Genomic DNA, 26,672 nt, shown 5'->3' on the forward strand with positions numbered 1-26,672 from the left:
TCTTAGACATAAAGGTATTTTTCAGCAGAACAGTCAATCAAGATTACCCTTCTGAGAGCTCTTCAGTAAAGGCATTATATTTTGTGTACATACATACATTGTCATTAAATGTGTTGATTGAATAAAGAGATTGTTTCATTTTGATTTTACACTGTGTCCATTATCTGCTCTTCAGAGACTCAAAGCCATGGAATAAAGCTTAACTCTTTCATAACAAATCCTTATTGAACCTCTAATTATTTTTATGCATCCTCTTTAATTACTTTAAGGGTAATTTAGTGCCCTTAAGGGGATACCACATGTGAAGAAGTTTCTTAAACTTTTTTTTATGGGTGAAGCACTGTATTAATAAACATGGACATGTGATGATTTTTCTAATGCTCTGTAGGTGAATAAAAAGGATTACAAATACAAAAATAATTATTCATATGGATAGATATTAGTATGTATTTGTGAGGAATTATAGTTTACAACTGCATCAATGACTGAGAACACATATCTCTACAAAAGTAAACATATTACTTAACTGAAACTAAGTAACTGTTAAAATCACTTTCCAGCAAGAAATATTTCATAAAATGTTTCACATCTGTTGTGTAATATGATGTTATAATACTTTAAGTTTTAGAAATATGTAATAACTTATTGTATAAAGTACTTCAAGAATGTATTTTCTACAATTATGAAAGAAATTGTAAATAATCTGCTATAAATGTACTTTATTAGAGTATTTCACACATTACTTTTGGAATGGAAATCACATTTTAAGTTGCAAGTAATAATTTCAGATTAATTAATTATAATTCTTCCTTATTTCAAGTTTCCAGAAGATCGAGTTGTTGTTCCATTGTTGAAAGCAAAAGTGTTAGGTATATCATCAAAGGATAGAAAGCATAAGAAATGTAAGATTTATTTGTTATTTGTTCATATGTAGTAATTATACTTATACCTATCCAATAAACATTGTAGTGGCATCCCAGTTTTTAAAGAAAATGTATAAATTAAAATATGGAGTAACAGAAGTAATTGTAAAGATATGTACTCTAGTATTGTCAATCTAATAGAGAACTTTTGCTGAAATATAAATTTTATTTTGAGAGAGAGAGTGCTGGTTTTTACCTTCACCATATTTATTATTAACATTGTCAGTATCATGTAAACAACTCCTAGTGAAATATGGAGGCTTACATCAGTTATTCTGCATGATATATGCTTGACCAGCCCAAACTTTGATTTATACATACATTTTGTTCAACATGTCTGTTCAAGGAATAACAATTGAATACAAACTGTTACAACTTCGCATGACTGCTTGTACTGTTATAGGCTTTATTCTGGTGTAGCACTTTCCACTTTTTTTTTTATTTTTTATATGGCAACCAGTGATAGTATAAACTATCAATATATTTCTTTACTTTGTTATAGTTCCTTTTCACATTATAAAAGGATGAAATTTTAGTAGTATTTACCTTCTATAATCTTTTTTTTTGTAACTTGTTTTCATAATTATTTACAATACTGCATATAAATAGTTTAAGTCAAACTTATAACCAACAGTTAAAATTGTGGACATAACTGTTCTTTTCAATATGAAGACTGATTTATATTAAATTGAGTACATCACAGAGTAACAACATTTTTGTGTGTGATCTCCAATTTCTGTTTTGTTTCTTTAAGTTTTTGAATCATTTAATATTGGCTGCTATTTTAATGTTTAGTAGAACAAGTATGGGTTTTAGTCAATTTTTTTGTGTTTCCTCAAATGGCTGTAATCTTGCATTTATTTGTAAAATATTTTCATTCTGATTTTAAGTCATGTTAATTTAGGTATTTTCATAATTGAAAAATATGGTATCACTAATATGAAGTGTAATTATACCAAACAGTTGCATTATGTGTGTATATATCATTATGAGTGTTAAGGGTTTTATTATCCAACTGATATTATTTTGTAGTACAGTGTACCACTGTTATAGTAAAGCATATCTTAACTGCTAATATTTGTTTTTTTGTATAACTGCAATAGCAAGCCACATTGATAACTATCTAGTGCTAATAGTTCATAGCATAGTACTTCTATGATATGTTAATATCTAATAAGGGACTTACCATGAAATATTGTTCATTATTCTTATTATAAGACATTTTAGTGTTTATGAACCTGGATACAAAATGAATTTGAAGGAATTGTAAACAGTTATAAAGAAATTTGTATGCTTAAATCTTTCCAGTTGCCATGCTGCTGTTTTGGAATCCATCTAAGGATGTCATTCAGATGATTGTGGAAGGTCAAGTTGTGAAATTATATCACTTAAACATAAGGTAATAATAGTTATTGTGGTTAGTTTAGGTGTTTTCAATTTTTAACTTGAAAAAGCAATTATTTTAATTCTTTATACAGCTGAAGTTAGGCACTTGGGTTAATGTCAGTTAATTGTATGCATCTTATGACAGATTTATATTTGCAGTTATTATATTTTAAAAAAGTGTTTGCAATTTGTGTAACAGTTATTCATTTAAGTTGTTGGTATAAAGGCACAACATTAAATGGTAAATCATAAATGTATTTTTAGTCTAATAATTTGTAACTTTTGACACCACACCTTGACTTCTTGTTGCCTTTCCATGTAGATGAAGTAGCATTTACCTCAGTTGAACACATGATTAAGAATTTCTACCACATACTTCAAACTGTTATGTAAATTTGAAGATTTTTGCTTTCAAGTACCAATTCAGTTGAAATAAAATATTTAAAAAATAGATGATTTTTTTTCTTATATATATTGAAAAGTGTGGTGTCTGTCTAAACATATGTCAGTCCCCCACCCCATTTATAGCAGGTGCATCCTGTATTGCATTTGAAAAGCTGTGCATGTACACAAAACTCAACATTAACTTTTAACATGACAGGATAACAGGCACAAATAATACTGATGCCAAATTAAAGTCCATAAAATTTAAAGTGATGAATTAACTTGAACATTACTCATCACTGGGAATGGGTCCTTTTGCTGTATGAAAATATAATTTTCCATCAGTGGGGATAAATACTTTTGTCTTTTGCTTTTTTATTATAAAACATTAACTGTCAAGAGTTAAACTGTTGAAATAAGCTAAAATTACATTAAAAATTGCTAAAAATGCTTTATTCAATACCTTTTACTCATAAAATAAACAAGATTAAATATTTTCCTATTATTAGTTAAAATAAGTTCAAAAAAATCCAATCATTAAATTATTTAATCCTTTTAGAAACATCAATTTAGAGCCACATACTGAAATGTTTAATGAAATGGGTTCTCATAAGTTTCTTTCACTATAAAGAATACTGTATGTCACCCTAGATGTAAAACAATTCTAAAACCACAATAAAATGTAGATGATTGCTCCAATCTGCAGAACTTCCAAATCATGAGAAGATTAACAAGGGGATTTAAGTTGTTTATAATGAAATATATAACATTAATTGGTAATTGTGTTTTATTTATTTACTATGCTAGAAAAAATTAAAACAAAATGTAGGCCCTCTTCCTTGCAGTTATGAAGTCCTGTCATAGGATGTTTTTGTGCATTCCAGGTATGTTGCTCTGTCACTAATTCCAATCAGTTGATCATCAAATCTTGAGATCTGTTGTATGATACCATAATGAACATTCTATGTTTGATAATCCTTCTTGTTTCATTAAAATTGTCAGAGGAAAATTGTACCAGTCCAAAACACTGTGAGCATTAAAACATCAGTTAAGTGTTTGTTTTTGTCAGTGGCATATTTAGGTAAGGCCTAGAGAGAGCTCAGCCCCAGGGCACATGGTTTTAATTGGGGCCCATTGATAATTTTATTGTATGTAAAATTACATGGGATCTAGGGCCCATAAAACTTATTAGCCTCTGAGCCTTACACAACCTTAAATCTACCATTTGTTTTTATGGTATAACTTGTTCACTTTTTTTATTCCATCATACTACAGTTGTCTTCAGTTGTTTTTCATTATTTTACTGGCAAAGACTTTTCCTGTATTCTTTCATACATTTCACTGGCATGAACGAGATTCTTGCAAGAATTATATGGTGTTCTTAAGCCCCCAACTCCTAGAATGAATTATTTTGTGTTCACCTAGTTATAGCTTTGATATCATTTTGTTGTCTTACCTACCTCTGAAGTATATCCCACAGATGTTCATGGATTAGATATATATGTATGACCTAGCAAAGATTGTTATGCCAAGTCACAAGTAATTTCAGATTTCTGTTTGCCAAGTTTTTCAAGCAATGCCAATATTCATCATAGGAGAATGTTCAAGACTTCTAGAGACCCTTACCCTTGTGTTTAAATATATTTAAGGAATTTAGTAATCAAAAAAGGCATTTGCTTGAACCACCTCTTTATTACTAAAAACTAAAATAACCATATAAAACATTAATTTAAAATAAAGTTGCTAGTGTTTTTAAGTATTCTTTATTCCAGTTACAGTTGAATTTTCAAGTCCATTGAACAGGTAATATGTGCATGGCCCTTATATTTTACAGGTCATAACTTACATTTTTGAAAAATTGAGCACATTTTAGTAATTTATCAAAACTATGTTGAGAAAAATATTATGTAAAGTTATTTAAGTTATAAAATGAGTAGGTCATAGTTATTTAAGTGATTGAACACTTGATTAGAGTATACATTTTAAGGTGTCCTTTTACCAAAATCAGCTCTGCCCTTATGAAACATAATATATAACCTGTGCATGTTTTTATTTGAACAAATTCGTTCTAGTTCAAAAGTAAGTTTGAGGGATTATTGTACTAAACTTTGGAGTTTGGTCACTATCATGAACCTACCACATATTGCCTATTGTGTAGACTGTATGGCTTTGTATTTCTCAGGAAATGTACTAATGTAAGTATATATGTGTGCTGGTCTAAGGATTCTTTTACAGTAGATGTCTGTGACTTTTTTGGCAATAAATTAAAAAATAAATAAACAGCATGCACTCCACTTGTTTTCAAAATAATTATATATATATGGAACAAGTTAAATGAATGTACATAGGTTTCTTACATTATGGGGGTCATAGTTTTATCTTAAACACTGTATTGTTCTCTTCTTGTCAAAAGTCCACTTAGGCTTATTAATTTGCTTTAGAATTCAGATGAAATACCAAACTTTTTTTTTATTTCTATCACCAGATTATTTGTGCATAGTTCACTTACATTGTCATTGACTTACCATAGTTGTATCTTGTACTTCAAAAAATTGTCTTCCCCTTTTTTATATTTCCAAGAACTGTCTGTCTTTTGTCAAAGTGACTCAGGCTGGTTCAGTTACTTTAGAACACCCTTTGATAAGACAACATATTCTTCTTACCTCTTACAAAATTGTCAACCTTGCCCTAACATATCTATGATTTGGTTTTTCACTTTCACAATGACTAACTTTGCTTTTAAGCTTCTCCTTCCCCATGACTTTACTCTCTTCTCCTTTTTTTTTTGCTTGCTGCTATTTATATGTCTAGCATTTAAGCCTTTTATAAATCTCTATATCCTCAGCATCAATAGATTGCATACAATGTTTGATAGCCTTGACGTAACATATAAACACACAATACAATACTAACCAAGTTCTGTAACTAAACTTGTCATAACTATAACTTTTAACTCTTTTTGTTATGAAAAACCAACAGTCATGAAATATTCACTCACAAAATAAATTAATTAATAATGCCTACACTAAACAGTATTTCATACCTGGTAGTATTTAACAATAAATAAGTTAAAGAAACTTAAGAACTGATTAACAAAGATAAATATTTCATAATTAAGAATCTACAGAGGTTGAAATTTAATATGTAGGCAATATATATATAGGCATTTATTTCATTCTGTTGCTGTTCTTGTTATTTTTATTTTTTAACATTTTTTCTGTCATGAAATCATATGATGAAAGAAGAAAAAGCATACTGATTTGTTTTATTTTTGTTTATGTAAATTACACACTAACTAAGTAATACTGCTTTCTGCTGTCTCAAATATTGAACTGATTTTTTTTCAAATGATCATATAGAATGCATTTCATTGAACTTTATGAAAATTGCAAATTACTACAAAAACAAGTTTAGGGACAAGAAAAGCTACTACACAATTTTTGTTACAATTAGATGCTAGAAATAGAATTATTAGAAGAGAAAATTTATTATAGAAACAATTGAACTGTGTATAAATACAAGAAAAGTGTTTTTGATTTACAATTGTCATATTATACACAGCTGGAAATGGTTAAAACTATTAGTCATTCAAATATAGTTAAATTAAAAAATTCATAGACTGCATATTAAAGCTAGATTTCAGAGTAAACTAAAATATAATTGTGTGAGAAATAGAAATATCACAGTATTTGCTTAGAAGCAACAGTTTGTATAGTAACAAAACCAGATTACGTAGATTAATATAATTCTTGTAGATTTAAATGTTGAATATTTTAGATATACAGAGGATGGAGTGCTATGAATTATTTGTATTCAGATACTTCTTTAAACATCTACAACTTTGAGGTCCTAACTGGTCCCAGATCTCTCGTGTCTCAAATTTGTTCACCTGGATAAAATTCTGAATATTTCACTTTTGGTTATTATTTATCACTTTTATAAAGATATCTTGTATACATAAAATTTAAATTGTCCTGTGTTGTTCTAACTTTGCCTGTTAAACCCCCCTTTTTTTATGGTGGGGGGGTCTAAATGAACATGTTATGGCCTTTTACAGAGTGTCATTTAACATGGTATTATGAATTTGATGTAAGAATAATCAGCTATTAATTTGACCCTATGTTGCTGATCTAGCAACAGTTCATTGTAAAAGAAAAAAAAAAGTGTCAAATACACAGTATACAAAAATACTAAATAGAGATGCATTTTATAAATTTTAGAAGTTGTGCAATATGCAAACTGTACAGTGAACAAAAGTAATTTTTTCTTTGCACAAATAATGTTTTTCACTCCAACTAGTCAAAGTCTGACTGATGTTGTCAGTTCATAGAGATCTTGGGTGCAAATACTTTTATACTATATCTGTTTTTTGTTTATAAAATACTTGTGTGTTTTACTAAACACTTGTCATATTTAGCAAATTTAAAACTGTAGTTAGCATTCCTTCTCCAGTACAAAGTCAATTCAACAAACTGGCACCACGAACGTTTAGTTAATACTGTGTTCCAGAATTGTGCAGTGCTTGTGAAAAACCAAGTTATACCAAGCCTTTTGATTATCTGTTGCTACTGTTAAATATTTTAGACTTTACATTTTGAAGTTTGAATAATTCTTTTAATTCAAAGAGAGAAACCTAACTGTTAGTTGGTATGCTTTCATTGTGTATCCTCTCTATAAAGAAAAGTTATATTTAGAGTTAAATATATGGATATAAATGGTTAGTATAAACATTATCATTATACATTTTGCATTGTTTTAATAGTACAAAGGAGTACTGTGAGTGTTTAAAATAACACAAAGTTATTTATATATATATTTAAATATATGGATATAAATGGTTAGTATAAACATTATCATTATACATTTTGCATTGTTTTAATAGTACAAAGGAGTACTGTGAGTGTTTAAAATAACACAAAGTTATTGGTCCCTAAATATGTATCAAATTAAAATCTCATTTCATTGATAGCATTAACTTTGCATACAACATGTATTAAAAATGGGCATTTATTTCTGTGCTGATACAACGTTTTTATTATCACACATTGTTAAATCATGTTACCTATGGGCATTGTGTCATTGTTTACTTTAATCAATATCATCAATTAAACTGTTATAAGGCCATGGATTGCCTAGTGGTTAGCATACCTGGCCTTTGACTATGAGGGCTTAAGGATGTGTGATAAGAGTGATGGTCAACTCCTACTGTTTGGTCAGAATTGATAGTGAATACAACTGACTGAATGTCATTTTGTTAGAAATTATGCTTTCTTGTTAGTAGATAGCCCTTAGGAACTTTGTGGAAAAGTTCTAAGAAAAAACAGAAAATCAATTTATATTACTCTAAAATAATTTGTTGAAATTTTTATGCTTATTTAAGCATACAAAAACATGTCAGTTGATTTTAATTATCATACCTTTAACTTAGATTGAATTATAAGGAAATCTTGAATCAGCATTTATTCTAATTTTTCAGGTTTGTTAAAGGTTTGAGCCAAAACAATGACACTTATTCATTAATATAACTTCCCCATAATATCTTATATTTTTCCTGAGTTACGTTAGTTGTGTTAAAAAATTACAAACAGTAGGATGGTGCTTGTGTGTAGATATTTATTGAAGAATCGCAATTTAAACAATATATAAAAGTACACAATACTTAAACTATTAAAGGCACAAGGTGTTAATAAAAATATCTATATGTTATGGTGAATCATAGACCGATCATTAAAAAAGAAAATAAACCTGAAAAAATAGTGATATTTATATCCTACTATTTCACATTTAATGTACATGGTACTCTTGCATGTTATCTCTTTTAAAAAAGGATCCCAGAAATGAATTTCTACAACCTCTCTACTTACATTTGTATTTGAAATTAAATTAAAAATTATTTTATATTTAGTTAATTTAGTTATTTAATTGTGTTTAGTTGATATATATTATTATTATATTTAATCAATGTGATTAAATACTACAGGAACAAGGATTGTTAACTATATGTTCTGCTAAAACTGCTTCCTTTATTTTTGGTAGCTAAATTATGTTTTACAAGTCTAAATTTTAAATTTTGCCATATCTGGCTGATGTAAATTAGACTACAATTACATAGAATTTTGTAAATTCCACTTATCTTTTAATGTGATTTTATTTTTAGGACCAGCTATAAAATGTTTAAATTCAACCCAGAAACAATTAGCTTAAAAAAATTTTGCTATTCAATTAAAAGGTTGTAAATGAAATATGAAAACTTAGATGAAGAAAAGTATTTATATATTTAAAATGCAAATCACCTTGTACTCAAACTACTATAAGATAAATAACTATTTTTATTAAATAGATATAATTAGATAATACTATTCTTTGTGTACAAGATACTTATAAACATTAATAAGATTGTACCAGGTTTTGTAAGGAATGCATGGAGTTACCATATTTTTGTAGCATAAGTGTCCTTCCATAGTTGAACAGATGGTGTTTCATCTACTCTTGTTTAACGAATTAACATACATCATCAAAACAATGAATTTGACCAAAGATGTGCTTAGTACATGTGGTACATATTCATACATGAACAACTCGCACAGAAGTGATGAACTTACAAAGGCCATTGCTAAACCATTCACTTGTTCCTAAAAAAAACATAATGAAACTTAAAAGTAGCTATCATTAATTAACACAATATTGAGTTAAATTTATTATATTTATTCTGTATTTCTAATGGTGTTAACAAGTAATTGATATGTGACTTATCCTTTTCATTAGGCTATTAAGCAACTAATGTCAGTATATTCAGTTCTTGTTATTATTTTATCTTCTCAATAGATCAGAACTCCTATTTCAGTGACATCATTACTTGAGAGTCCAGGATCATTGTTATCTTCATGATTTTTCCAGATCTGGAGTTTGCTCATTTCTGAGTACTTCATTACATTCACCAAACATGAACAATCTGGTAGATGTTATTATCTTGAACATTTGCAGGCTATAAGTTAAAACACAACCTGAAGTTCACATGGTTCAATTATCTGATCAAATGTGCATTCTTCTTGGTCATCCTTAGACTTGATCTTCCATTTGTAGTCAGTGGAGCTTGAAACATTAGAATTTTTCACCAAGAATTTCCATGTTGCTGTATAGTACTTGGTTATTTGCATATGTTTAAAAAGGTTGTCTGCACATGGTAATTGATGTCATTCTGTTTCTCTTTACTTTGTCACATACAACTGACACATAAACCTTCCCAGTCAGGATAACAGAGCTGATGAGAGGTTTCAGTAATCATCAACCTCTTCAAATACATCTCTGCAGTTGTGTGTTTTTGCAGTGTCTTTATTTTTATGTCAAAGAAAACACTTATTGAATTACAACCTGCAAGTGCATGACACCTAAGAATTCCCTTGCTTACATCTGTTTTGTATGTTCTAGACACTTTTGCAAATAATAATTTTCCAAGTTTAACTGGGAAAACATATTACTACTGTTAGCATCTCAGATTATCCTCCAATACTTTTTCTGTTGAATACTGCATAAATTTTCTAATAAAAGAGCATTAAAATATTATTGTTTATGGTGAACAAGGAAATATCATTGTTCAGTTGAATTAATTGGCTCTTTTTCCTTTTACTATTCAGGAAGAGAAATGAGATTTTAGAATTGTCATCAACTAGGCACACTAGATTAGAAAAACTGAGTAAAAGTAAAGATACATTAGAGATGGTCATTTCTCCAAAACAGGTGAGTTTATAAGAATTGTTTTGTCTTTTTTTTATAATTTCTTTTATAGAGCTTGCATGATTGTGAATTTACATAGAATTATCTTTATTTCAACCTTTGATTTTGTAGAATTATAAGGTTAAAAAATATTTAACTTGATTTGGTGACTCAAAACAAATTTGAATAAACTTATAAATTATTTTTAGTTAGCATTATTACAATTTTAGTAAATTTCCTTGTATAGATGTATAAATCAATATGACCTAATGTTGTTTTATAGAAGTAAGAGATTTTTTTTTCATTCAAGATATATGCATTTATTAAGCTTCTTATACTAGTTGCAAAAGTGGAAGGTTTTCACTGTAATGATAAAAGGCATCATAAAAGGTACAAATTCTTTTTGACAAGGTGGCTTAGCACATGAATTTTCTCTTTATGTTAACTCTATTTTGTAGTTTCGCTAACTTGATAATAAAATTTGTCTTTTAGGTTTGATAACTTTACCACGATAAAAATGCTTTTTGATACTTTCCTGTCCAATTTGATTTTTGCCTGTTGAAAGAAATGTGTTATTAATACAATGTTAATAGGACAATAAACAATTTTGTTCTTGTAAATTTTGAAATCTGCCATCAAATACTGTTTTTAATCTGCTTTCTGCAGCTTTCTTTTTGAAATGTAAGATATTGTTTATAGCTTTATTTGCTTGCTGTCATTAACCTTTTTGTTGAATAATTCATTGTTTTATTTAGAAGAATGTTTTTGCTATAAGAATATAAAAGTCAAAATGCCTATGAAATAAAATTCTACCAAACTATAAAGAAGTTTACTGCTTCTGTCCTTTAGTGCCCTCAAACATTGCATATAGCAATGGTACTATTTTTTCAAATCTCATACAGCTTCTGTTGCATCAACCATGCTGTACAAACTGTATGGTAGATCTTTCAGTTTGTCTGAGAGTTTCCATTGACCATCCTCTTTATTTGATAGTGTTGTATTATATTATGTTAACAGTAAACTGACAAACTTTTAAGCATAATGATGTAAGCTGTTTTGTGAGGAACATACTACATGTTTGTTATGAGTTATCTTGGTTGACATTTTGGTGGCATCCTAAGCACATCACTAAAATACCCCTGATATTTCTTTGTCATTTTTTTCTAAGATATATAGCTGTACAATGTTTTGTGTGGGCACTTATTTCCTAGTTCAGACTTTCCATGCCTCATTCCGACTTGATAGTCCTCATGCTTCCATATTTCCCTTTTATTGAGATAAATCCTCACAGGTATTTATTACTGGAGTGGTCTAGTTGCAGGCAGCTCAATGTAATGCAACATGGATACAAGTCCTGTGTTCATTAAATGACGTCTCAAAAACATCATTTGCTGCTAAACTCTCCTTTGTGGACATGAGTACTTAGATGTCAAAAAATTGCATTCTAATCATTACTTGAAGTTTATAAAATCTTGAATTTAATCAAAGACTAGCACATATCATTTATAGAAACTGCAATAGATAATGATGTCATGGTACTATAATTGTTTTCTTTTCTATATACTTGTGGTATTTTCAGGTGAAAACTGAGTTGTCTGATAAGTATTAGATAATTAAACTTGCTAATAACAGGAGATCCACCCAGGAAGTGAAGAAAGTAATCTGTATTTGATGACTGAGTTTTCATACTGTATATGAAAAAATGAAACTGGACAAGTCTTTGCAACATACAGTACTGTGCAAAAGTGTTAGGGCAACAGAATATTTTGTCATTCTTCCCATTTTATAGGGTTAATTCTTCCATGACATTAAAGAATGTAAATTTCAACACTGTGTTAATGCTTCACTGATTCCTGTTGACAATTGAACAAGCCAGAATTCTTTAGAATTTCCATATACTTTTAGTTAAGAGCATGTCCTAAGGGTTCTGTTTGAATGAAGATACTGAAAATAAGATAGGAAGAAGCAGAGCAACTAAACTTGATACTTATGTCAAGTAACTTCAATTATACAGTGTTTGAGACAGAAGGAAATCTGCCACTAATTTCAAGAATGAGATAAATGATCATGTACCAGGTGACAAAAAATGTCCAGATCTACAATATTGAGAAGACTCAGTGAGAATGGAATATTTTATTTTGTATATTATTGGTAAAGGATTATACTATTAAGAAGATAATGACCTCAAACACTCATCCAACCTATACAGAAATTACTTATCTAACAATGAAGCTGCTGGAGTCATTCAAATGATGAAATAGCCCCAACAGAGCCCTGATTTAAACCTAGTTGGGCAGATCTAGGATTTGGTAGATCAAAAACTTGATAAATGAAAAGTTATTTCCAAAGAAACGTTATGGGGGTGTGTTAGAAACATTTGAAGTAGAATCCCAAAGGATGGTAAGTATGTTGCAACCAATGCCCAAAAGAGTCTGCAATTATTAAACCAAAAGGGAACACACAAAATATTAACTGTTTGCTGAACCCAAGTACTTTCACTGAGTTTCTGTTGTACTAAATATGAAGATTAATAAAATTTTGATGCTTCTCTTGTTATTCATCTTCCGTTGTTCTTTGAAAGTAGCCTGAAGTCTAATTTTTGACTTTGTCCTGACATTTTTGCACAGTACTGTATGACCTAGTAGTCCTTTCGACATTTTTATAGTTGTTCAGTTTCCACAATTTCTGAAATGTCCCATAAGATTTTACTGTCTTTTTTAGAACTACAGTCTTAATCATTTCTGCTGATGTCACTGTCACTAACCTGAAGACATATAGAGACCACTATTGTTATTGAAGAACTTTTCTTGAATCCTACCTGGTGAAATGTTTAATAAATGCATACAGCTGTTTATTGACTTCAAGTATTTTGCAGCATATGTCAATAACAGAGAGATTTAATCCAAAAACATAATAGTGCACAAAATATGCTCTGTCATGAGTTTAGTGGATTACTACCAGGACATCTTTATATACACCTGACATATTTGCACAACCATTAAATAATTGACTCTCTATAAAGCAGTTGCTGAATCCATAGTCTCATACAGATTAGTCAAATTAGCACTAGTTATATCTTTCACATATAAAAGTTTTTTTTAGTAAGCCAGGTACATGACATCCTAAATCCTAGGCCTGGCATGGCCAAGCGCGTAAGGCGTGCGACTCGTAATCCGTTGCGCTAAACATGCTCGCCCTCCCAGCCGTGGGGGCGTATAATGTGACAGTCAATCCCACTATTCGTTGGTAAAGGAGTAGCCCAAGAGTTGGCGGTGGGTGGTGATGACTAGCTGCCTTCCCTCTAGTCTTACACTGCTAAATTAGGGACGGCTAGCACAGATAGCTCTCGAGTAGCTTTGTGCGAAATTCCAAAACAAAGAAACAAACAAACAAACAAACCTAAATCCTGTTATAGTTGACAACCAGTTGTAATACTGGTTATCTCCAATAAAACATTGATGTTTCAGACACAATCTTTGGGTAAGGAATGGCTAAATGTAAATAAAGTATATGTGCTAAAAATGTTACCTAATGATACCAGAACCCCTATTTGCAGTACAGGTAAATTACATATGCTAATCATTTAAATAGGTGTAATTAAACTATAATATTTCAAGTAATCATCTTATTCGTGACTTCCCTCATGTTACTTCCTATTTATAAATTATTCTTCCAGTTCATTACTTTACATTTAGCATGAAATTATATTATAAATATTTTAAACTTAAATAAAATACAACTTTTTATCATGCTAGAATATTTGAAATTTCTATTGAAATTTTTAGATATTTATCCGTAAAATTACTATAAAATATCTAAGTTACAGATACTTTTAAAAAAGTTTTGTGATATAAGTTAATGTTTTTTTTTTTTATCGTAATCATTTCTTTTTATCATTATTTGCCATTTGTATGTTAAAATGGGTTGGGCATAGCATAGTGGTTACAGTACTCACACTTTGAATCCAAAAACATAGTGTATTGTGGGTTCACTCTAACTGTAGCAACTAAATCCAAGTATTTAGTCATACAAGAGAAGTCCAAGCATTAGCAGTAGGTAGTGCTGACTAGTTGCCTTCACTGTTCTATTAGTTCAAAACTAGGGTTGATTATGCATGGATAACCTTATGAGTATAAACTATACTGAATGCAGTTTTGTATGCAGAATTACAGGGATACAGTATATATTGTTTAACAGTCGCACTTACTTGTCTTTGTACTCTAGTAAGCCTAATTGCCTGTTTTCTTAGTTTTCTTTGTCAGCTACTGGAGACTACAGGAAGAGACATTTGCAATGAGCAAAAAGCTCCAAAGGTTGTGTGATAAAAAGCATTTATAAAGTAAAACATCACTTTAGTTTCTAGAGGAGATAATCTTCCTACATGTTTTGATAAATGCATGTTATTGTATTACCACAGTTTTATACATTACTTACAGGGTAATCAAATGAAAATATAAATTGTGGTATAATCATGCCAAGACAGGGGTTAACAAAAGTTAGAACATTACATTATACTCACAACAATATTTAAGTAAAAGTAAGGAAACTCATGAAAGTTTTATAAAAGTTTACCTTAATGTACCCAAATAAAAATATATCCATATTCTAATTATTGAAAAGTAAAATTATGGTAACTCCCATTGCTACTACAGTTCACAATTTCAAATGATTGTAATATTGTTAAACAAATATAAAACTGGAAGGTTAAAAAAAATTTAAAAAATTTGGAAATGGAATGAATAAACTATCTGTCCTTTATGGTAGCAGAGTATGTGCCCATTGCAATTTGAAACATTTCATGATGTTTTTTTTCTTTAGTTAATGAAAAAAATTGTATAAAATTTTTTTTAGTTAAAATACATGGGGTTAATGTGCTATATGTAAACTATTTGCTTGTACTGACTCAAACTTAAACTTTTATCAGTCGTGTACACTTGACGTTTTTGTCATTTAATCCCATTTTGGTCATCTTTTTTGGTATACAAATAAACAACTTTTACATTTGCTTGACTAGCTTTGTCAGCAACCCTAAATGTGGAACATGTTTAGTAATATGACCCTCAGATTACAAGTCGAGTGCCCTATTCACCAGGCAAAACAAGTTCTGACTTTTAATTACATTTCCTGTAAAGTATTTATCAATTTGGTGGTATGGGATTGTCATGTGCGTTTCAAAGGGTTGCTCTTAAGTATGAGCTATGCTTTTGTTGTGACAGTGTAACATTATGTATTTAGTGTTGTTAGTGATTTGAAATTGCAGATTAATTTTGATATCCATAAACTTCTTTTAATTTAGATGTTTACTGTGGAAATTTCAATTTGAAAGAGTATATTATTATAATAATCATATCTAGTTTGATTTACTAATAGTTCAACAATTTGAAACAAGCACTGAATTAAGTGCAAATAATGAGAAATTCACATGAAATTATTTGCTCTGGAATGAATATACAATTCAGAGTGAGTTGTATTGAATGAAAACTGAATAAATTCACATGGTATTTGTATAATTGTTGAAATGTAGTGTAAGCTATAATTTTATCCAGATAACATAGTAATTTGCAAGAGAACATATTATGTGATCAGTTATTAGAATCTACATTTTATTTTAAAAGCAAAATTCTTAAAATTGCTTTTTTTAACTTTTAAAAATTTACGTTCTTATAAGTAGCCTACTTTGATATTTTTTGTACTTTTCCTGTTTAACTTTGAGCTAACATTGTTTACATGACACATATGTAATGGGTTTATCAGAATTTATTGGAAATATGCTTTAATTATATGTATTGTTAAGGTTTAGCTTCTTTCAGTCTACACAAAACAAGTTTAATTTCATACTTAAAGGTATCATAATTGAAATTTCTATTATTGGTAATACTAAATAAGCTAGAATTCATTATTATCATACAATGTTAATTGTAATATAAAATATAATTAGTAATTTTCTACTTTAGCCTATATCACTGGTAAACCTTTGTAACCCAGACTTCAAACCACTTGAGGAGGAAGTAGATGTGGTTGGGCTTGTGTTCAGTGTGGAGTTCAGTAACAACAATGCAACAGACACCATTCTTCTTACTGATGGCAAGCTTAATATCATCTCTATTAAAGTATTTGGTGGACTTTCAGTAAGTATATATTTTTCTTACTGCTGCCTTGGATTTTAATTACTACCTACATATTTTTTTAATGTTGTCACTTTAAAATTTTAATATCACCTGTATTAAAGTGTTTGGTAGACTTCTAGTATACATTTTTCTTGCTGATGCCCTATATTTTTAATATCATGTTTAAATGCTTCTCCAGTGAAATGTATAAAAAACTATATATATATATATATTTTAGGACAGTTTTTATTAGAATGTATAGTGTATGAAACAATATATTTTAATATTATCTTTAAGAGTATGATGTAATTTTGACCTGTCACGACAGCTCGTATCAAAGACCATGTTGTCACATTTATTGACTTGCATTCAAAATTTTATTGAAGTACTATTTTATGAATTTATTTCTTTAAGTTTGGTATCAAACTATATTATAATTCAAATTTTCATATTAAACATTATTTAATTTCATAATTTAAAAGTAAATATTAAAATAACAAACCTAAACATTGATTTTTGTGTGTTATGTGGTATGTTAAATACAGAACTGGTTCAAATTAGATGTGTGTATAACATCAAAATACATAATATATGGTTTTGTACAAATTTGGAATTCAAATTACTAATATTGTCAAGCTAGAGTGTAAGAAACTAATCTTTTCTGCTTGCTGAGCTAGCACTATATTTAGTGAATCAAACTCGGTGGCCCTCAATCACCTCTTGCCATTTTTGGAAATAGTCCTTCATACACTTCTATATATGTGGCATGAATAACCAATCAAAAGCTCAATGTCTCACTAGTGACTTTATCAACCATTTTCAAATATAACAGTATCCTCTCTTTCTTTCAAGACAAACCTTTTGCTGCAGTTCAAGAATTCATATTTATTCTAGATACAGATAGAGTTTTCTTATTAAACTAGATAAATGATAATGGTATTGATGTATTAATTTATGACACTATGGTTATTTAAATGGATATATTAAATCTTTAAAAGAAATTATTTTACACCCTTCATGTGTGAAATTTCTTAAGGCTGAGCGAGCTACAACAAGCAGCAACTGAGTACAAAGGTTATAGCTAGAAGAGGCAATTGTTTGCTTTATTTCTTTATTTACTGTTCTATGGTCCAAGAAATATAAGTTTAAGAATAACTTGTAAATAGTAATCTGTATATATATACAATTTATGATAATTGAAATGTGACTGTATTTTACCAACTACTAGTACACTGAAACACAACCAAGATAGGTTACTTTGTAAAAACTGAAGGTCAATTATATATCATTGGATATGGTAACACTGGTGCATTTGAGCCACATCATTGTAACTTCTGTATTGTTTGCCAGGCATGACTGAAATGTCAATATGATAAAAATAATAAATGTGTAATATTATGAGCTTCAAGCTATTTAGTCTAAACATTTAGGTTTTCATTTTGTAATCTGTAGTCATTTTTGAATGAAAGAAGCATAACTTATTTTAATTTCCTAATTTTATATAGTGATTATGGTATTGATCAAATAAACTGAACCCAAAGAGATTTGGTTGTGAAAGTAGCACAAAATATTTTCTTTTGTTGAGAAATGTTCAGATAGCTTTATGAAATATTATAAGGATTTTACATGTGAAATTTCAAAATTTTTGATGCATAAAAGTATTTTTAATCATAAAATGAAAATTAATTTGCATGATGGATAAGGCAACCTTTTAAAAAATAGTATGAGAAAAACATTGCCTAACAAGCCTTAAGACTTAATTTAAAAAATCTAATATTTTGTGTATGAAAGCCCTGCAACATTTACTGATAAATTTTGTGAACACATTCTTACTAATTTAAGAGTAATTGCATTAAGACTGTAACAAGCACAAAATGGTTATGAGGTAAGTTGCTTGAAGCAGTTAACATTTTGACTCCATTTATTCATGGAAACATCTTTAGTGGAAATGCTTCATTAAAAATTCTGTTTTCTGTCTAAAAAGACTTAACACTTACTGAATGCTTGAAAACTTTTATAAAGATGCACAGAATGAATTAGAAGTTATAATCACTAACTATAAAAGGTTTATTTCCTTTGTCACTCCATCAAGAATGCTTTCACACTCATTTTTGGTAATGCTGAATAACATACATCATTACTTAGCAACAAAACTATCCTCTGATTATTTTAGGACAGTTATAGTGTTTGTTGAAAGCTTAATATTTATGTTGATTTGTGAGAGAAAAAACGTGGATAACTTCAATGATATAAGAACAAAATAGTTTAATTCAGAAGTTTTATAACATTGATTGCAACAAAAAGCAATATAAAATTTACAAAGTAGTGTTTCAGTTAAGTCTTTTATTATGCTTATGTTGTAGGCTAAATGCTTAAGTTAGATTACAAATAGACCTGCTGCTACTAATGTTATAGAACCAATGGTTAAAAAGTTTTAAGTTGAGAGTAAATGTTAATAAATATTATTTTAGTATTTTAACATATATATTGTCTACTTGGTCTTAAAACAAAGATCTCCTCCTCATACCATGACAGAGAAGTTGCCCTTTGGCTCAAGTGATCATCTTTCAAGTTCCTTTGGCTACCAACTCCTGATAATTATATTTTAGTGTTAGAATATGGTCTAAAGTAGGATAGGTAGGACATCCCACTCTCAGCTCTTATGGGGTTGTATTCAGAAGTCTTGACTGGTATTTCCTCACTCATCATGGTGGCACACATTTCTCAGAAGTATCTTGGCCTATACACTGAGAAAGTTGAGGCTTCTTTCATGATGGTAGGGATTGTCAGACAAATCATCTAGCATGTCTGTGTTGCCTACAGCTGAAGGTTGTAATATTAAGATCTTCCCAAGACTTTGATATTCATCAGGAAAATCTCAGTAATATAACAGTTTGGTTGGATATGCTAACACATTTATCTTCTCCTGGATATGACACACCCTAACTTCCAATTTCACTACTGGCTAGGCCCTTTTCATGTTTATTTTTCACCTCCTTTATTGAGTGTCAGTAGTGGTGCCAACTCCTGCTCTTCAACTGCTTGGAGGCCAAGCCCCTCCAGCTGAAATAATGCTCAGTCTCCATGATCTTCCTGATTCTTGCCATAGAATAATTATTTGGCATCCTCAAGCAATTGTAAGGTGTCATATGTTGATAAGGAATCCATATTAACAACAACAACATAAAAAAAGGGAGGCTTCACAAACAAGATTCAAGTTTAAGTCACAGTTGAAAATGAGAGACTGACCCCTACTGTAACTTCATCTTAAGTACTTTATACCCTAGGTACAATTTCTTAGGTGGAGATAGCCAAGTTGCTTTGTGCCATAAAATGCCAAACCAACCAATCAATCTTAAGTACTGAAAAGCTCAATTCAGATGCAAAAGTTGGCTGGGCTTTAATTAGTAACAGCTTCAGAACAGTTATGACATGAATTACAAGATATCACCCCACAAGTTGACTTCCATCTCTCCCATTACACTTACAGTCTGCATTCTCATGCTTTAAAACTTTGTTTTGTAATGGACAATATTAAGAAAATATGCATTAAAGCTGTTTGCTTATTAACACATTTCAATCAGCATATCTGAAAACATCCTGTCATAACCAAATAAAAAAAAACTATTTGTACTATGTGTGTGTGTGTGTGTGTGTGTATTTGTTATGAATTTTATGTTTTACTGAAAATTTCAACTATTCATTGTGTTTCAAGTTGAACAAATAAAAATATTTTCTGCTTTATACTTAAGAGAAATGCCAGCTTAAATTGTATTTGAGGCCCCAGGTAAAACTGTTGTCTCATTTTCACAATAATGCGACTGTGTGAGTCTTTATATACATGTCTACTGCTATATGCCTATCCTGCCATTATGGTTCATCAAATACTTTAATAGTTTATGCCACTTGCCTCCATTTATCACAGGAACCATTTTAATAATGTTCCAGTTAACTGCTTAAGCTACAAACAGTAGTAGCTGTAATGTAATCTGGGTGTTTGATTTAAACAGTCACTTCAAATGAATGAAGACACAGATAAGTGCAAAATGCCAGGTACATGTTATGCAGATTTCTAGTCAATCAGATAGGTTGTCAGGATGATTTTCATAAAATATTAGGAACCTTTTTCTATAAGAACATTCATTCAGGAACTCACAGAGCAAGTAGTCACAATAACCTTTCATTAACATGATCATCCTGAGTTTTGTTAATAAAATAATTCTATAATGTTCCACTTGCATCATATATCAGTACTACTTGGTAGCTTGGAAAGCAAGAAATTACACATCCTTTCAGTCCATAATCATGCAGATCAGTGAATGTCTTAATTGTCAGTGATCAATAGTATTTTCAAAGAAGTATGTGTGTTTTTAGTATTGCTTCTATTAAAGGTTAGTGGACTTGGTGTAATTAAATGTATGAATAAAATTACAAAGAAAAGGCTGGAAGCAGTTGATATGTGGATATTCCAAAGACTTGAAAGAATAGCATAGACAGAGAAACAAGTGAAGAAATTTTAAGAAACCTAAGTACAAAAACAACACATGGGCATAATAAAACTAAAGAAGTGGAAACTCTAGGCATGTAAAAAAAAGCACACCAAATTTCCAAAACATACATATCATTCATTGACACTATAGCTATTTCTTGATCTCCCAGGTTTCCACTCTTTCCCATCTAAGTATAGAGAATGCTTGTTCCAGTCATTTATACTCTGTTTGGATGTCTTAGATAAATTCTAATTTGCAAATTTCTCCACCAACTTCAATACCCCTTCTATCTAGGTACTTGTATATAAGCATCTCATCCTGATAATGTAATCATTTTGTCTAAATAAAGCATTTGGCATGGATTTTAATTATACCATTAAAAGTGTTGTGATTATTCTTAAGGATCTTCAGCTTTGATAGATTAATGACAACTGTGTCTAACTACCCTGAGGTTGAGGGAGGAGTGGGAGCACAACTACATCACTTCCTAGACATCTGGAGTTCTTTCACCAGCTACCCATGGTTTCTCCATTTCTAACTTCAGAGTTGGTCATTCAGTTAGCATAACTTGTACCATTGTCTGCTCAACCTGTTGCCATTTCATATCCAACAGATCCATGCAATTGGAGCCCAAGCTATAAGAGAGTTGTTAATCAAAAAGATAATAAAGAAGATCAATCCAGTTCTTTCAGGATTTTATTTATATTTATTCATGGTACACAAGAAGACAGAAGATTGGTTTCCAATTATCAATCAATCAGTCTCGACTCAGTCCATGATGACACTTTGCACCAGGGCTCTGCATGACCTAGTTCAATGTTACAGATACTTATCTCCATATTCCCATTGAAGAATGTTCCTGGAGTTTTCCTAGATTTGTGCACAAGGGTTTGGTGTTACAGTTCCAGGCTCTTCTGGGGCTCCTTATGTCTTCTGCAGGATTGTTAAAGGTTTTCTCCTCACCTGCATTCCTTGGGCCTGTACACACATCATTATACAAATGACTGGCACCATTCTGTCAATTAGCAGAACAACAAACTCAGATTCTCCTCTCAGAAGTCACAAAATCAGGCTTCCTTCTCAGATAAAAGAAATCTATCTTATCACCAATTTAATGTCATGCCCATTTTGGTGTATTTTTCATTACTCACTTAAATCATGTTCAACCAACTGCTATGATGCTTCAAGCCATGGAGAGAACTGTCATACTTTTATTTGTTTCCACCTCCTACTGTGCAGCTCTCTCTTTTTTGGGATGTTGACATCCCAAAAGCCTCTCATTTCTTTGGGGCAAGCACATATGAGGTTCCTTCAGTGGTCACTGCAAAATCAGTAGATCATGCATTTCCATCTTTTTGATCATTCTGTCTCATTATTCCTGAGCAACACTGTTTATTGCAAATAGTGATTGGATTGAAGCAGCACTGCTATTTGAGTACCCATTCTACCTCCTTGTCCTGAGATCCATCCATTCACAAATGCATCTCTTCATGGATGGGGAGCTTATCTTCAAGGTTAGGAGTTCCAGATTACTTGCACATAAGATGACTCTACTCTCTATATCAACATTTTCAAACTTTTTGCAGTTAATTGGGCAATGGTTCAAGGTCTGTCTCTCTTTTAAAGGAAAAATTTCATGATACATTTTGAAAACTCCATGGTTGTATCTTAGAATTCTTGTAAAGGAGGTACACATTCTCAAGGTATGTTTTCATACCTTCCATCTTCTTTGCTGGACTTGTTCCCATTGTATCAGTCTTTCAGCATGTCATGTTCCAGGAGTGATGGAGTTAAATTAATTGCAAATATTCCAACATAATGGATGCTACATCATAAGGTTTTTCAGTAGATTTGCTCTCAGTTTGTTTCTCCTTTGTGGTACTCATTGGAATTCTCAACTGCAGTTGTTTTGTTCTCCAACACCTCACATTCAAGTATATATGTTCAGTTGGGACTGAACAGGTTTACATCTGTAAGCCTTTCCCCTGATTCAGTTTTTGCCCTGTGTTCTGACAGTGGTTTGTTTTACTCCCTGTCAGTTCTCTTGATTACACCTTATTGGTTTGCTTCTTCAGTATCTGCAGGAATATCTACCTCTTCTACATTGGAAGTCTCTGATCAGATGTTTGAAATCTTTATATTCATACTTGGAAGTTATGCATTCCTTTGCCTGACATGATGGTTTAATTTTTAAAATTTCTCTGTACTTAACTAAATCTTTCTGAAGGCACACCATGATAATTTATCAATGTAAATGGAATATTTATTATCAATGGTGTATTAAAAGGAATTAAAACCCTCTTCATCCAAGATATTTATCATTTCTCCTTTTCTAACTAAGGTATTTGAGAAGGATCTTGCTTCATATATGTTGGCTTTATATAAGGTATCCTTATCTACTGTTTTTAGGGATTCTAAATATCAGAAATTGTTTTTGAATCCTCAGTTCTATGAGGTCTGGTAATATCCTTTTGTATCCCTCAACCCAAACATTTTAAATTACTGAATTGGGATTTTACAGGCGTTTTGCGTATGTTGTTTCATCCTCTATTTGAGCCCTTAGCTTCACATTCTTTGTTTCATCTTTCTCTTATATTGTATTTTCTGTTGTTGTTAGTCTGTGAACATTGTCAGTCAGAGTTGTTTGCAATCCATATGTATAGGACTCTTTTTATCATTCCACATTTATTCTGCTTTACCCCGATAGATCTTCCCAAGACACTAGCAAACAGGGAAGGGGAAAGATCCTTCTCACCAATCCATTTGCCAGCCATATCTCACCTTTGTGACTGCTTCTATCCTGATTGTTTGTTATGTCCTGCTAGGGCCCTCAAGCATTATATGGTTCTTACTAACTCGTATTAAGGTACTAGGAATAGATAGCTTCACAAATTAATTCACATGGCCTGTAGTGGATTATCATTACAGGAAAGGAATCTTTTGCATGTTACATCTCACCAGACTCATCATATCTCTGTCATTAGCTGCCCAATTGAATTGCTCTCTGGAAGACATTGTGTGGGCTTGTACATGGATTACCTGTAATATCTTCTGATCTCATTATTTACATAATCGGGCAGTTTCCTCTTCTAAGTGTTTTTTACTACTCCTTGTAGCTATTTTGACCACATCAGTTATACTTTAACCATAGGTGCATGTCTACTCTTATTTTCAGGGTCCCTTAATTTTTTACTGAATCACACTCTTCAGTGAGTGTTGCTCAGGCAGACGTGAATTCTCAATTCCAAACTGGTAACTACTTTCACTATAACTACTACAGGTTGCAAAGGCTCTGTCAAAATGGGGTGTTTCGTAAGATCATCTAGGTACCAAATGGATGGTATTACCTTATTATGGACTATCACTCGTGGGCAATCATGAGTAAAGCTAAAGGGAATCCTGCCTCTCCTTACTGATTTTCAGGTTTAAATAAATTGAGATTGGTTTGCTTTTAAAAATTTAGGGAACTTGGTTCACCTATTGCATAGTTTCCAGAACACTGTTCCTCAAGACTTTCTAACATGTTTTACTTTCCCATCCCAGACTACTGGAGGGTGAAGTTGGGAGCCCTCCAATTAGGGTCTTTGGATGTTTTTACTAGATGTCAGTTGGAGTGACACCAGCCTCTGCTGGAGCCTACTCTTAATTCAGTTCAGATTTGACACAAAGCTATCTGATTGAGGAGTGTATGGTCCTTCTCTTTGAATAATATCAGTCTTATATATTGTTCATGGAAGGTAATCTACTATAATCTCATAATTCCAAATGCAAAGTGGTTCCATCCCAAGCCCTTGGTTGAACACAAGTTCCACACCTTCCATAATTTCAAGGGCAAGTGGAGTACTTCTTATCCACTTAGTTTGGGGAGTGAGGATCAGTGCTCATAACTTAGGACAAGGTGCTGTAAACCAAATTCATTCCCTTTCATTTTTTTCAATTAGCTTATCATTTGAGGTCTATGGCCATGTGTTGGATTTTACTACTGATAGTATTGTTGGATAAAGATGCTTTTGAAAGCAGTCTTCCTGCAAATTCACCAACCATAATGCTCATCATATCCACTGCAGCCAGTAAAATCAGTTCTTTTGCAATGGTGTGAAGCTTTTTACATTTTCCAACTCTATATGCCACCTTGCAGGATGCTAGCAAAGCATTGCTTAGTATTGATGCTTGTTTCAAAAATGTACCTTTTAGTTCTTTCAATTCTTTTAACTTTCTGGAAAAGTGATCATGGGATTTACTAGCCATGTTAGGATGATTGGTCACTAAGTGGCATTTTAGTTTACTTGGTAGCATACACTCTGGAGCCAAAACTTTTAGACATAATACACACTGCAGACACACTTCATGATTGACATCTACTGAAGTAAAACCAAAATCTAGATAACTATCATCATATTTCCATTTCTTCACAACTTTGCCACTGTACTGTGGTTTGCCACCCTTTTCTTTACTCCTAGACTTCTTATTAGTGTTCAAAAATATTTCCATTTTTATGCACAAAGACTAAAAATCAACAAAATAATTCACTGAACTTTTCTAGACCTTGCAGACACTTGATCACAACACCCTTCAGTTACTGACAGACCTGGAGAGTCAACAGGTATTTATGTACAAAATCTAAGAAATGAGAGAGATAGAGAAGTTACTGGCCTAGTCGAAAGTACAAGTGAACAAAAACATATCTCAAACATTCAAGAACATCATCGAAAGGAATGTAGTGTGATCTAATGTTAAAACTGTGAACTACCTCAAGCTAGTAGTTTATGTGGTGTCCAACAGATGTCAGTATCACTGTGTTTCCCTTGAAAATTTGAAATATCCTGCAGTGCACAGTTTGGGAACTACTGATCTAGTATATTTTCAGTAAATATATGGTATATTTTTATCATGATAGACTACAGTCTATTTTGGATGGTCAGTATATGTTCATGTTTTTACACAGTCTTTACTAATACCTTACTTTGTGATTAGTACACCCATTACTAAGAGGGCAAAACTGCATCATGTTAATTTACAAAATATGAAAATAAACATGTTATCATTCTTTCACACAGAAAAAAAAATTTAAGTTTGTAAATATTCAATAAAAAGTTTTATGCATATAATTTCATTGATTAAAATGTTTTTTTAATGGTAAATATTAGTTTTGGGTTGATTTTAGTGCTTTCATAATGAAAATATTTCTTGGATTGTTTCCAAGCAACATTCAGCACTCATAGCTCTCTCCCCTTCCCCCCAGGAAGGAAAGTCAATTTGAGCTTTGTGTCTTTAATACAAGTGTAGTTTTATCAACTTTTAGAAATCATTGTTTCTAAATGTGGTTTTCTTGATGTTATGCAACTGCCCTTATCTCACAGGGAATGGAGGTTATTTCAAAATTATTAAGGTTGGGCATCATGAGGGTGAAGAGTACAACTGCAGAAACAAAGTTGGGCTGCCTGTCCCTTGTAATCTCTTTAGATTAGCATAACATACTTTTCACCCAGCCAGATTATAAGATGTACTTAAAAGTCAGTAAGGTAGTCCTAAGAATGGTAACATTTTATCCATAGCAGTAAAATTAACATTATACTTAAAGAAAAACACCGTGTTGATAACTGATTACTGAAATTGATATTAAAGATGATAAATAAAGTAAGGTTGGAATACTATTATTATACACTCTT

At 31.0% G+C, this 26,672-nt stretch overlaps 1 protein-coding gene across 6 annotated transcripts in view; it reads left to right on the forward strand.

The window, feature by feature from the left end:
- LOC143225246 (uncharacterized) overlaps positions 1-26,672 on the forward strand; it is a 160,940-nt gene that overhangs the window by 122,051 nt on the left and 12,217 nt on the right. For all 6 annotated transcript variants that reach the window (XM_076454333.1, XM_076454339.1, XM_076454351.1 and 3 more), the window contains 4 exons: positions 821-902; positions 2,232-2,322; positions 10,328-10,430; positions 16,361-16,534. In XM_076454333.1, the coding sequence (XP_076310448.1) occupies positions 821-902; positions 2,232-2,322; positions 10,328-10,430; positions 16,361-16,534 (450 nt within the window). The remainder of the gene's footprint in view (positions 1-820; positions 903-2,231; positions 2,323-10,327; positions 10,431-16,360; positions 16,535-26,672) is intronic.

The sequence above is a fragment of the Tachypleus tridentatus genome, chromosome 1 (assembly GCF_004210375.1).
Source record: "Tachypleus tridentatus isolate NWPU-2018 chromosome 1, ASM421037v1, whole genome shotgun sequence".
Taxonomy (NCBI): Eukaryota; Metazoa; Arthropoda; class Merostomata; order Xiphosura; family Limulidae; genus Tachypleus; species Tachypleus tridentatus.